Source organism: Jatropha curcas, chromosome 5, assembly GCF_041381405.1.
Source record: "Jatropha curcas cultivar XTBG-Jc1 chromosome 5, XTBG_Jcur_1.0, whole genome shotgun sequence".
Taxonomy (NCBI): Eukaryota; Viridiplantae; Streptophyta; class Magnoliopsida; order Malpighiales; family Euphorbiaceae; genus Jatropha; species Jatropha curcas.
In genome coordinates, this window is record NC_143155.1 from 20,522,503 (window position 1) to 20,535,597 (window position 13,095).

General features: G+C 33.0%; 2 protein-coding genes across 2 annotated transcripts; both read left to right on the forward strand.

Moving 5' to 3' along the window:
* On the forward strand, window positions 1–5,719 carry TBL14 (TRICHOME BIREFRINGENCE-LIKE 14). The gene is made up of 5 exons (XM_012226532.4): window positions 1–329; window positions 442–625; window positions 3,193–3,363; window positions 4,122–4,317; window positions 4,551–5,719. The coding sequence occupies exons 2-5, from the start codon at window positions 472–474 to the stop codon at window positions 5,377–5,379; spliced, it is 1,350 nt and encodes a 449-aa protein (XP_012081922.1). The 5' UTR covers window positions 1–329; window positions 442–471; the 3' UTR covers window positions 5,380–5,719.
* Window positions 5,720–8,616: 2,897 nt separating this feature from the next.
* OEP37 (chloroplast outer envelope protein 37) lies at window positions 8,617–12,932 on the forward strand. The gene is made up of 6 exons (XM_012226533.4): window positions 8,617–9,214; window positions 10,018–10,107; window positions 10,425–10,595; window positions 10,992–11,086; window positions 12,039–12,159; window positions 12,704–12,932. The coding sequence occupies exons 1-6, from the start codon at window positions 8,783–8,785 to the stop codon at window positions 12,836–12,838; spliced, it is 1,044 nt and encodes a 347-aa protein (XP_012081923.1). The 5' UTR covers window positions 8,617–8,782; the 3' UTR covers window positions 12,839–12,932.
* The last annotated feature ends 163 nt before the right edge of the window (window positions 12,933–13,095 follow it).

The following is a 13,095-nucleotide window of genomic DNA, read 5'->3' on the forward strand; positions in this document are numbered from 1 at the left end:
ATAATCTTGCTTTTAGCTGTTTTAGCTAAACTATCACTCTCGCAGTCTCACAATCATTGCTTTTCCTATATTTTTCGATTTTTATGCTAACAAATCCCAATTTTTACGGTTCAGATTGAGTCTCTTAACATTCAAATCCGCTGCTAACCATTTTTCCGTTTTTCCTTTAACCGTCAGCTCAACATACAGCCCATCTTACGCCGACTCACGCGCTTTCGTCTAGATTCTCAACATTACGATCACCTATCAACAGCATCATCTTCCTCATTCCATCTTCGATCCGCCATTTTCAAAATCACAGCAATGCGCAAATCTAGTTTCAAATGCTTGTACGTTTTCCTTTAATTTTTAATGAATCTATAATTTTTGTTGAATTTGAGTTTCGATCTCTTAATTGGAAAATTTTCATTTATTTAATTTTATTTTTGTTTTGCATTTCAGATATTGAAGTTTGAGGGATCTGAGTAGAAAATGAAAGGAGCAAATAGTTTTAGATTGAGAGGGAGACATCTTTCTGTTACTTTGCTTGCTCTTACTTTTACAACAATATTTCTTTGGGTTTGGGAGAAGAATCCTTTTGTTACTACTCTGCAATCAGCACAAGAGCAGTTCAGCTTTCCTGCAGGTTTGCTTTTCTATTGTAATGCCTAATTACTCCTTTTTTTTTTCTTTTTTAAATTTAGTCGTGAATGCTCCATAATTAAGTAGTTTCTTATTGGAAGGAGCATTGTTTTGTATTGAAGGTGTTGATAGGGAAAAAGAAAGGTGTGTGTTTGTGTGCACTAGAAGTATGAATGCTTAACATATGAAAATACTAAGAGAATGTGATATAATAGCTGTATAACTGAACCCGGTGCTGGACACAGAACAATCAACTGGTTGAATTAAGCAATTGTTACTTTTGAACTTGTTTCTTTTTCCACTACTTTTATTTTATGTTTGATTAGCTACTTTGTACAGTACTTTTCTTGGGGGCATAGTTTGTGACAAAGTAAATGATGCAGCAGGGAAAATTTTAATCTTAATTTAGAATGTTCAAATCCGAAGAATTGAGATAATTATCTTTATATGTTAGAGTTTAGTTTTGATAGTCAGTTTTGGAATCTTTGTTTTTTCCAAGAAGCATATTTCTTGAGTAAAAAGATCAAGTTTAGTGGTAGTTCTTTTCCCTGGTGTGTAAGCCAAAAATTCAGCCTCTTTGGTTAATCTTTTGTCTCTTTGTTCTCCATTTCACAATCTCTCATTTTCATTACAATTTAATTAGCATTATGGTCAGCTAGCTACATCAATTGATTCACAAACTTTAATTTTACTTTTATAACTTTTTGGAAACGTAGAAACCATGCACGGTGAAATCCAGTAAGGTTTTCTAGTTGAGTTCAGATTTTTTTTTTGAATGCCTGTGAAGTATGTATTTAGTCAGAGACATGTTAACTCTTACCATAATCTTCTCAGTTTTTTTGTTCTCTAATATGCCAATATCTTCAAGTAAAAATATGTAAGCACTGAATTTACACATTTATTATATGATATAATTTCTCTTATGTTATGTAAAAATCTATATATGGAATATAATTGAACTAAGGACAAGCTAGATAGCAAGTTAGTTTTTTCAATTAGCTTGTGTCAACTTTTGTTGATTATGCTGGCCTGGCATAGAATATAAGCTGAGATACATTATTTAGGTTTTATTTAAATTATGTGGAGCTACAGATATGGACAATTTTGATTGACAGTGCAGTAGATTCTTAAAATTCTGTTTTTGCATTATGATTTAGATACAGGCAATAAATACCGCAGAACATATAAATTTCAAAGACAATATTTAGAGTTGCACTCTACATTTCATCCAGGGCTTAGAAAGAAAGTCCATGTGGAGTTTCACAAAACTTGGATTTAAGTATTGGATTATATTAGTGATTTCTTCATTTATCTTTTTCTGATATTGTATTTTCTATGAATAATTTTGTATTGATTTGATTTTTTTTTTATTTGAGATTATTGTATACATTTAAATTGATTTGATTATTTTTTTAATGAAAAAAAAAAGATACTTTGACACTTTTGTTTTTGGTTAAAAGTTTTACAATACATCTCTTCTCTTTCCTTGTATTTGAGAGTGTGTTTTTCTTTTGGAAGTTGGAGTGTGTTTGAGAATCTATGATTTTTTTTTTCTGTGGATGAAATCACAGAAATATTATTAAGAAAATGAAGCTGCAGAACATACCTCTGCAGTTTCAGGATGATCTAATTCATAAGGACTTCTTCGACCCAGATTTCTTCATCATGAATGGTTAGACTATATTAAGCAAGCTCATGTGCCAGTTTATAACATTTCCTAACTTTCCACATTCAAAAGAAAATTGACAAAACAACATGCCATCATTGATAACCCTAACATCATTTGCCAACACGTCTAACTGTCAGAAGAATCTTATGCTCTATGTGGATGTTGATTTTTGAGTCACTCCATCAATGTTTATGCCGCTTATTGTTAATTTATCTATCCTCCTATAGGATTTTATAGCAACATTGCATTAGCATGGAAGACTGGTCCATTTGTACATGCTTGAGTGACAAAAGTAATGGACATAACAATTTTCTTTGGCATATTGGAAGCGATAAATGAGCTATACAATGGTGTTAATTCTAACAGGATTCAAAGCCAAGGCTTGCTAGGGAAAATCCCTAAACTTTTTGATGTTGTGGAGTCCCATTGGAAATTTCTTGTAATTCAATGATGAATTTCTTCGGGGACTTATTGTAACTCATATTAATTTTTTAGATTGTAGATTCTGATTTCTAGTGTTATATAATGCTTTTTATCCTTCTATTAGTTTAGTACGGGCTAAATATTGGTTTCAACTATTATTTCTTTATATATTTAATTATAGTTATTATTCATACAAATATTTGGGAACACTTAAAGATTCTCAAACTTGACCAATTTGTTTTTTTCCTTTTTGTTATTTCAAGATCAAGTTTTAGGATCCTCTCTTCTTTTAAGTGTATGAGAATTTCTTCTACTCTGAGCTGCTTTGAGTTTATTATCTGGGAGAGTTGATTTGATTTTCTCAACTCTCTCCCTTTCTCAAATACTTTTTCTATGCGCACAAAAATTGATTGGATGTTTAACTCAATTGGTCTTTTCTGCGACTTTGATAGCTTAGATTTTCTTTTTTGATGGCACAGAAGGTTCATCTTCTTCAGTATCTCTGAACTCAATTGAGCAATTTGAAGAAAAATATTCTCACTCTATTAATTCAGAGGAGATAGAAAGGTCACAGAAAAACTCTGCTGCTTCACCAATGAATTTTACCGCTGCATTGGCTTCTGAGAGAGAAGATAGTGATGGAGATAAAGGTAGTATCTTATTTTATATAATGGTAACAATTTCCATTATGTGATAAATTTACACAATAAATCCTTCCTTTTGTGCCATTAAAATATATTTTCATTGATTAACATTAAACACGTAGGATGCTTGTTTAACTCAATAACTGTGTTTGTCCTCAACCTCTACCATCATTTTCCTGAGCATTGTGTAATCTGTCTCCACAATTATCCTTGTAAACCCCAAGTTTTGAGCAAAAACATAGAATTTTCATGAGATGCTAAGATTGTTAACTTTTGTCAATTTGGTTAAATAGTTTTGATATCTGAAATATTTTATGAACATAAATTCTTAATTTTTAATTTTCCATCTTTTCCTGTCATTATTGCACCTACACTCTTCTCGTGTGCGTGCTCTTGCTTAGTTGTGCCTTCAATTACTGAGTACTTGTTCTTTTTTTAAAAAAAAAATATTTATTTTACTCCTCATACTTCACTACTAAAATGTGTAGGGGTTAAGGGTTGTCGAATTTGAAGTGTTAGAAAACAAGTGGGAATGAAATAGCTTTTAGTAAGTGTAGAGCTGTTAATGAACTCTGGGAACCAATAAACTAATTTTGAAACGAGGATAAAAGTGTATATATGCCAACCATTGAGGAGATTTAGTAATTTACTGTATTTGGAAATCTGTTCTGAAGCTGTAAGCGATTTGATTTTCATATATACACATCACAATGTTTTGTCTGAGCATGTTTATATTTTTAAGAATCTACATGTCATCTTTGCAGCCTGCAATTATGCGAAGGGCAGATGGGTGGAAGATAGGAGGAGGCCCTTGTATTCTGGGTTTGGATGTAAACAATGGTTATCAGAAATGTGGGCATGTAGACTGACCCAAAGAACCGATTTTTCCTATGAGAGATATAGGTGGAATCCTGAAAATTGCGAAATGCCAGAGTTCGAGGCATCTCAGTTCTTGAAAAGGTTGGCTTTGCCTGTACTCTCTCTTTTTTTTTTCCTCTTTTTTTTTTTTTTTTTTTTTTTTTTTTTTTTTTTTTTTTAAACATTTATTTTTATCTCCTCTTCTAACCACAACCAGTAACAGCATTTACTAGACAAAGGGGGAAGTCACAATACCCCTGTTGAGTTTGCTATTTTCATCAACTGGACATCAGAGCTTTGCGTGTTCAATTTCATAACTATTTTAACATTTCCAGAATGCAGGACAAAACAATTGCATTTATAGGAGACTCATTAGGCAGGCAACAATTTCAATCAATGATGTGCATGGCTTCTGGCGGGGAATGGAGGCTAGATGTTGAAGACGTTGGAGCTGAATATGGTCTTGTCAAACCTCGTGGAGCCATCCGTCCTGATGGATGGGCTTTTCGATTCTCAAACACCAATACCACCATTTTATACTACTGGTCAGCAAGCCTTGCAGACCTAGAACCTTTGAACATCACAAACCCTACCACTGATGTTGCCATGCATTTGGACCGGGCACCAGCATTCATGAGACGATTTCTCCATCAGTTTGATGTGTTAGTTCTGAATACTGGACATCACTGGAACAGAGGGAAGCTTAGAGCAAACCGTTGGGTGATGTATGCAAATGGAAAGCCTATCGAAGATAGACAACTTTTAGATATTGGGAATGCTAAGAATTTTACAATACATAGTATTGCCAGGTGGCTTGATTCACAACTTCCATCTCATCCCCGACTTAAAGCTTTCTTTCGGACAATCTCACCAAGACATTTCCGTAATGGAGACTGGAACACTGGGGGTAACTGTGACAATACCATTCCATTGACACATGGGAGTGTAGTCTCGCAGGAAGAATCAAGTGATCCAATTGTTGCAGATGCTGTTAAGGGAACAAAGATAAAGCTTTTGGATATTACTTCTTTGTCTGAGCTCAGAGATGAGGGTCACATTTCGCGATACAGTGTTAAGGCAACGCCGGGTGTAAATGATTGCTTGCATTGGTGTCTACCTGGCATTCCAGATACATGGAATGAACTTATTGTTGCTCAGGTATAGGTATGCCACATCAGCTGAGAAGGCATTTGTGAAATGTAGAGATCAAAATTGAATTCTTTGTCAAGGCTGTTTTTAGATGCACAATCTTCTTTTTATAGACTCAATGTTATTATTGAGTGGGGAAATCCCATTTTCTCATATATTTATTTGGAAAAGTCACTCCAATAGTTTTGAATCAAGGGATTGCTAGAAGAGCAGGGGAAGTTAAAGGGAATCTTTTCTACCCCATGGTTTCTAGTGCAGTAGATTCTAAGGATGTCTGTAACTCAAATCTCAAGATATATAGCTATTCATATAAGAATGTATTTAATATAGATTCTCATTTTTTGTGTTTCCAGCATTTCAATGTTGTGGACTTCTCAACTAACCTAAGTGCTTGTTTGTCTGCTTATGATGTAAGAGATACCAATTTTTGCGTTGCATCGGTTATATGGTAGCTTTTTGTAAACTTTCTTTATGCTGAATTGTTGAAGTTACTGATGTTGCTATACAAAATAGTGATACATGAGATAATGCAAATTGCTTAAGGTTTTGTTAAGTTTATTTTGTAATCCTTCATATCTTTCTATTTTTAGAATTAGTTGTAAAGGAGTGGAGAAGGTTTCTTTAATACTTAAGTGTGGAAGATAAACATACTTGATTTATGGAGGTTTGTTAACAAACTTTTATTTAAAATGATGATTGAATATCAGCTCAATAAGAATGAAGTTAACCTTCTCTCCTTCACGCATTGCTCAGTTTTCTTTAAGAAATCAGTCCTTTCTTTTCAAACTTCCAACAAATGATATTATCAGAGCATTCTTCATTTTGTGGGACTGTGAGAGTATTTGAGAGAAATCCACTAAACAATCCAGTTTCAATCAATCTTTGAGTCTTAGCTTCACTTTCAATGGCTTTCAGCAGCACTTCCCTTTCACCTCCTCAATCCAATGGTGAGAATTATCATGTTTGGGCTCCGAGAATGAGAGCTAATGTTGCTTCTCTCCTACATCCATGCTGCTGTTGCAGATTCAATCTTCACCAGCATCATGGCATGTCAAACTGCTCATGAAGCTTAGGAAAAGTTGAAAACAGAGTATCAAGGGTCTGACAAGACAAGGCCGATGCAGGTTTTAATTTAAAGAAAGAATTTAAGCTATTGATGATGAAGGATGCAGAGAAAACAAAGGATGATTTTGAGAGAAGTATGAAGATAGTAAATCAAATCAGGTTGTTAGGAGAAGAATTGGAAGAGAAGAGGATTGTGGAGAAAGCAGTGGTAACTCTCCTTGAGAAATTTGAAGTAAAAATTCTCTCTTGAAGACACTTTGGACGTGTCTCAACTCAAAGAAAAGCCTTTAGAAAAGAAGGAAGTGCTGGTTAAAGTACTCTAGCAGCATTATATAAAACTAGAGTTCAAGAAGAAAGATCAAAAGGTCAATCAAATAACCGTAGGAACAAATATAGAAGAAATGACAGAAGGAGAGGCAAAAGAGATAAGAATCCACCTTGCCGTTATCGTAAAAGAACAAATTACAGTGAAAATTATTGTTGTTACAGACATGAAGCTCACTGTAAGAACTGTAACCAATTTGGTCACGCTAAGAAGTTTTAGTTTTGGGTTTATAAGAGAGGCCCACTGGCTCGGGTTTAGCATCTTGGGTTTGATAAATTTTTCTTGGTTTTTATAATTTAATAAAATAAAATATGAGTTGCTGATAGAAAAAATAAAAGAAGGATTGCAAAGCAACCTGAAGCTCAGCCTGGTCAAGCCATTGAAAACTCAGATCATCAAGAAGAAAATTTATTTCCTGCCACAGAAATTGAAAAATGCAGTGTATCTGTTAGAAGACAAAAATGTGTAGCTAGTTGACAGTGGCTGCAAACACCACATGATAACAAGTTTGATGATCTTAAAAGGCTTGGACAGAAATTTTTCATCAAAGGTTAGACTTGGAAATTGAAGACTTGATGTTTAAGGCAAGGGAGGTGTTTGTGCAAGCTTCTTCAGGTATAAGAATTATTTCAGATTTCCTTTATGTTCCTAAAACTGATCAAAGTTTGCAGTCTGTTGGTCAATTTTAAAAAAGATTACATATTGGTATTAAAAGATAAAATGTATGACATTATTAATAAAATCAAATATTTAAAAAAAATTTAAAACTTACATATATTTATTTTAATAAAATAAATTTAAAAAGTTAAAATTTTAAAAATTTAAAAGACTTAATTATTTACATGTATTTATTTAAAGAATAATTTTAATAAAATATATAAAATTTCAATTAACCACGAGTAAGGTTGTTTTAGATATCTTATATTATTGGAAATATCATTATTCTTTCATTATAAATAGTATAGATACAAAAATTTTCTATTTATTTTTAGTCAATTAAAATTATTTTTTAATTAGTCAATCAAAATAGAGAATAATTTATAATTATTAAATTTAATAATATCTTTTCTTGGTGCATTATAGACAGATAGGTAGACAAATGGAGAATAATGTATAATTATTAAAATAGACAGATATGTATATATATATATATATATATATATATTTATTTATTTATTTATAAGTAAAATTTTCTTTTATTATTAAAATTCGAAAAAAATTTAACATAATCAAGTATCTAAATTTGGCTATCGATATCCTTAATATACCCATCTATATATTTATTTGTAGAGATGCAAAATTGTTCTCTTAAAAAAAAAAAAAGTTATAAGTAGAATGGGAAATTCTCGATTTTTAAACAAGAACCAAATCAAATAGATTCTATTCGATCGATTTCGGATGGTTATTTTAAAATTCCGTGATAAATTTAGATATGTAAAGAATTTAATTTTTGAGTTTTAAGAGTTATTATATATAACTAACTAAATTTATTTTAAATTCAAAATAACTAATTTAATTTGAATAATCGAACTTATTTAATTTGATTTGAACCTATTATTATATTATTTAATTTTGAATTTGAATAATATGAAAACATATTTGAATCCGCCAAAACTAATTCAATTTAATTCGTTTTAATTAATTAACCCAATGCTGACCCTACTTATAAGCCAATGGGTGACACTGTCAACTGTCCAACTAACAAGTAAGAACCACAACAACTGAAAATATCATTTTTAAATATTAATATTATATAGCATTTAAACAATTAAAAAAAAAAGACAATTTCCTTTTTCTATTTTCAAAGTTCAAAATATTATTCCTTCCCTAAGTTTTGAAATTCTTTTAATTTTTTGTTGAGCTATCCAAATTTGAATATTTGGTGAACTCAAAATCTTTTATAAAAAATTATCAATTTAAACTCAACACCGTCCAAAATCCTCCCTCTCTCTCTCTCACACACACACATACTATACAAACAAACAAAATTAGAAAAAAAAATCTTTCCATCGGCTAATCCAACAAACAATGTCAGAATCACCACAACCACCACCACCACCACCACCGCTACTCTCATTTCAGCCTCCGCTTCCACTTCAACCTTTTCACATGGCCCCAACAATCCTACCTTCCGATCCACCAGCACCAGCTCCACCGCCACCACCTCCGCCACCGCCGCCGAAAATATTTTTCAATAGACCATCAGTTAGGGTGACCTCGGAGTTTGACAGTGACAGCTCAATATTCCTCCACAAGGTTTCATGTAAGTTGTTTGATAGTTTAGCAAAACTCAAGCTCTCTTTCCAAAACAACAACAAAGGAGAGGTCTCGGAGCCCCAAATTGCATTCACTTCAAAGCTACTTTCAATTCACTATGATCTTGAAGATCAAAATGCCCTTATCAAGGGCTCCTTTGATGTGGGTCCCACTTTGCATTTCAAGGCTGCTCATGATGTGAAGGTCCTTCCTTTTCCAATTTTTCGCTCTTTTTTCTAATGTTTGATAAAATTCTGTGTTTTGGATTTTTTTGGTTGAAGTATAGCTTTGCTTGAAAGTTGATTAAGTTCAAGTATTTCATTATTTGTATCTTCATTGTACAATTTGTATCGTTTCTGCTAAATTGGGACCAACAATGACCGATTGTTATTTCGATTCCAATTTGATAACTATTTGGGATAGATTTTCTTAGTTGATATACTTGGATTATCCAAAGAACCAGAGTTAAAACTACCTACATCATTAGTGAATTAAATTGTCAAGAATTATTTGTTTAACCCAATTTTAAGGTCCTTAGTGTTGATTTTAATTGAGATTTATATTATCTTTCCTTGTGGTTAAGGTTCGATGAATATAAATGTGTTCGTAGTTATCACAAGCTTGCTATAATTATAAGAAACGATTCTCGAAGCAGTAGTTTTTACTTATTACTCGTACACGTGACAGCCGGTGTATATAAGTTTGGATGGATGAGATATATAATTTGTGGAAATTTTCATTTTTTTTTTGTTTTCTTTTTGTGGGTCACTTATATTTGTAGTTCATTTTATTTCAGGGGAACTTATTAGTGCTTAAATAATGAGATTTTCATTGAATTACTGTTCTTAAGTATTTCTTCTATGATTGAGATGTTTGGTTCCAGAAAATACCGATATTCTGTTGGTTTGATATGCGTTTCTCACATGCAATGCATGTAATTTAAACCTTACGTTAAAGTTGTACATCCTCATCCATATCTTTGACAATTGCCTTAAATTTTTCTTCAGGCACAACAAGGAGAGTTGGCAATGGTTGCAAAGCTTGCTGATCCAGGCTACGCACTTGAGCTTTCCACTCCTGTTCCAACAATAGGTTTGGTAAGTTTGATCCTTGGCATGCTAGTATTGCACAATATTAGGTTTGCAGTTGAGGCTTTTGGAGTCTTGTGGGTGCTCTGCAGGTTGGTGTGGTATCAGATTTAGACAGCCACCTAATGTTTCATTTTTTGTTGACCAAGCTGTACTATGCAGGTTTCAAACATGAATAAAAGTTCCCTTTAATTCTTAGTGGCGCAACATGCTAGTTTCTTGAGAAATTGATTGCAGGATAGTGAATGAAAAAAAGATAAAATGTTTTAGTTCCAAACTCTTCCTCCTGTCCTATTTTTATCTTTATGACTATCCTAATTTTGCAGCCAAGAGCAACCTTGAAATTTCCCCTTGGTGAAGTTTCGCTTGAGGAGAGAGAAGATGAGGAGGTGAAGAGAACATTGTCAGTTAGTGGAATTGTCAAAGGCCAGTTACTGAATGGGCTCTGCACTGCTCAATTCAATGATGAAGATTTGAAACTAAGATACTCCTATAAGGTGGTTTTTTCTACATGATATATCATCTCAGTCTACTGTTTCTTTATTTTCTTTTTTCTTTGATTTTCTTTTCTTTGTACTGTGAGGGATTTGAACGCAAGAGTCAAGACCTCCTCTTAGAGGTGGTTCAGTACCATTTTAATCAATCTTATTTGCATTTTCCCATTATTGCTGGTTTTCCTTTATGACTGATGGCTACCCTATATATATATAGCTACCATATAATTTATAATATTATACAAATGACTAAAATTTGAGAAGATGTAAGCAATGATGAAAATAACTTTTGCCAAGGTGATTTCCTTCCTGGGATTGCCAGGATGGCAGCCTATTCGATTTAAACAACATGCCGTTTTACTGTTGATTTTATATTTGATAGTGTTCAACTATTTGCAGGATGAAGCACTTTCATTTATCCCTAGCATCTCTCTGCCTTCAAATGCTTTATCATTTGCATTCAAGCGTCGGTTCAGTCCTAATAATAAGTTGAGGTTAGAGGACTTTTTCTCCCCATCTCATTATGCTGAGATCTCTCTTTTTGAGGCATACGATTCACTGGTATGATCATGCGTGGAAATAGGTTTAGAATTTTAACTTGTATCCAAGTAAATTGGCTTGTAGCAAATGGGTTATATGTTGCAATAATATATACCTGAGTAGAAACTTTAGGATTATAATCATATAATTATCAATAAATTTGAACCTTTCTTTAGAAGAAATCTACAATATTCTCACCAACCTAAGTGGTCCAAGTATTGTGGGCATGCCAACAATAATAGTAGGCTTCAAATATCTGAAGTTTGAAAGGGGCTTTGACTATGCTGAAATGCGTGCTTCTAGATGCAAGGGGGTGCAGCTGAGGCTTGGTTGTTTAATCAGCAACTCACAAGATGTATACAATGCCATGTTGGTTGAACTTGAGTATGGAATTTAAGTTTGGGCTCAAGTTTGTTGATGGAAGTGATCGTTCCTTGCATTTTCAAAGTTACCATTCAAGCACTCATGTTATTTCTAGCATTTGATTTGTGTTTGAGAAGGGTACATTAGGATAATGCAAAAAAGTAGAAGTAGCATAAATGCTATAGTATCAGATGGCGTAGGTCTCAACAAAGATCTCAAGATTTTGGACAGTCATCTTGTAAGAATCCCGTGAGACCTATGGTTGCAATGCAATGGAATGTTGACTGCAGTCATCCTCATTCCTTTTTCTGAATGATATTTGCTTGAAGTCAAAAAATCTGTGAAATAGGGAAAAGGAAACAACCTTCAGAAACATGCTACAGCAGCGCAGATTTGCTGTGGGAATTGATGATTTGAATACTTGTTTCTTAGGATAACAAATAGGCTGTAAAAATTCTTTTTTGGGTTCTAGTATTATTTTTTTTATAGGCACCTAATTTTTATTTGGTTTCACAATTTTTTTGGTGCATTAATATGATCCAGTTACTGGTACAATCTTGATTCCAACAACTGGAGTGCCGTGTACAAGCACACTTATGGCAAAGATTACAAATTCAAGGCTGGTTATGATTCAGATGTGCGTCTTGGTTGGGCATCACTTTGGGTAAGTCTTATCTATTCATTACTTCTTTCTTTTGGCTCTATAAAAATTAATTGCTAATTATCAATTGTGTTAAATGTTAACCATCTGTTTAATCCATAGCATCCAACCACTTTTAGCTACAGTTTCAATTTTGTTAAAAAGCAGCTAAGGTGCAACACTCATTGAAGAATAAATTCCCCCGTATTCCCTGAAGTGGGAGGAAATTACCATAGAGTAGACTGCTTTTAGATTGATTTTGCTCTGTGGGGGCTACAATAATATAGTGTTAGAGCTCTTCGTTTCTGTAGATCAAATTTAGTGCGGTCTTTAGGTTTTTTTAACGTTGAACATCTTAAAATTATGTAACCTTTCATCCTTTGCATTTAAATGGTATTAGATGAAAACTGGGTGTAGTATCATGGTTACATCTCAGCTTACTTAAATTGAAGCAATTGAAAAAAATTACAGCCTTTTGAGCCTTTAATTAATACGTCACTACATTTTTCGTGTATGGGTTCAAAAACTTGGTTGCATGACTTCAATAATGCACAATTTCATTTTTTAGGTTGGAGATGAAAGCGGAAAGGCAAAGACTGCCCCGATGAAGATGAAAGTCCAATTTATGCTGCAAGTGCCACAAGATGATATCAGATCCTCCGCATTAATGTTCCGTGTTAAAAAGAGATGGGATATATGGTAGGTCTGTCACTAGAATCTACTCTTTCCTCGTGTATGTTCAAATGTAATGATATTGCATTATTTTAAAAATACAATCAAAGATCTATTGATTTTCATCTTTTCGTTTAAAAATACTATTTGATCTATTGATTTTCATCTTTTCGTTTAAAAATACTATTTTTACACATGAAATAAAGATAAGATGAATTTATTCTTGCTAGTTCCCCAATGTTAATGCAGAAATTTTCATTTTCGAAGTTGAAATCCTTTGTTGTAAAT

What these genes read in the sequence shown, in the direction of transcription:
- TBL14 (XM_012226532.4), top strand. Translation starts at nt 472, where the DNA reads ATGAAAGGAGCAAATAGTTTTAGATTGAGAGGGAGACATCTTTCTGTT. An exon ending in GCAGTTCAGCTTTCCTGCAG is followed by an intron (nt 626 to 3,192) that starts GTTTGCTTTTCT and finishes TTGATGGCACAG; the next exon opens with AAGGTTCATCTTCTTCAGTA. An exon ending in AGATAGTGATGGAGATAAAG is followed by an intron (nt 3,364 to 4,121) that starts GTAGTATCTTAT and finishes TCATCTTTGCAG; the next exon opens with CCTGCAATTATGCGAAGGGC.
- OEP37 (XM_012226533.4), top strand. Translation starts at nt 8,783, where the DNA reads ATGTCAGAATCACCACAACCACCACCACCACCACCACCGCTACTCTCA. An exon ending in CTGTTCCAACAATAGGTTTG is followed by an intron (nt 10,108 to 10,424) that starts GTAAGTTTGATC and finishes CTAATTTTGCAG; the next exon opens with CCAAGAGCAACCTTGAAATT. An exon ending in AACTAAGATACTCCTATAAG is followed by an intron (nt 10,596 to 10,991) that starts GTGGTTTTTTCT and finishes AACTATTTGCAG; the next exon opens with GATGAAGCACTTTCATTTAT.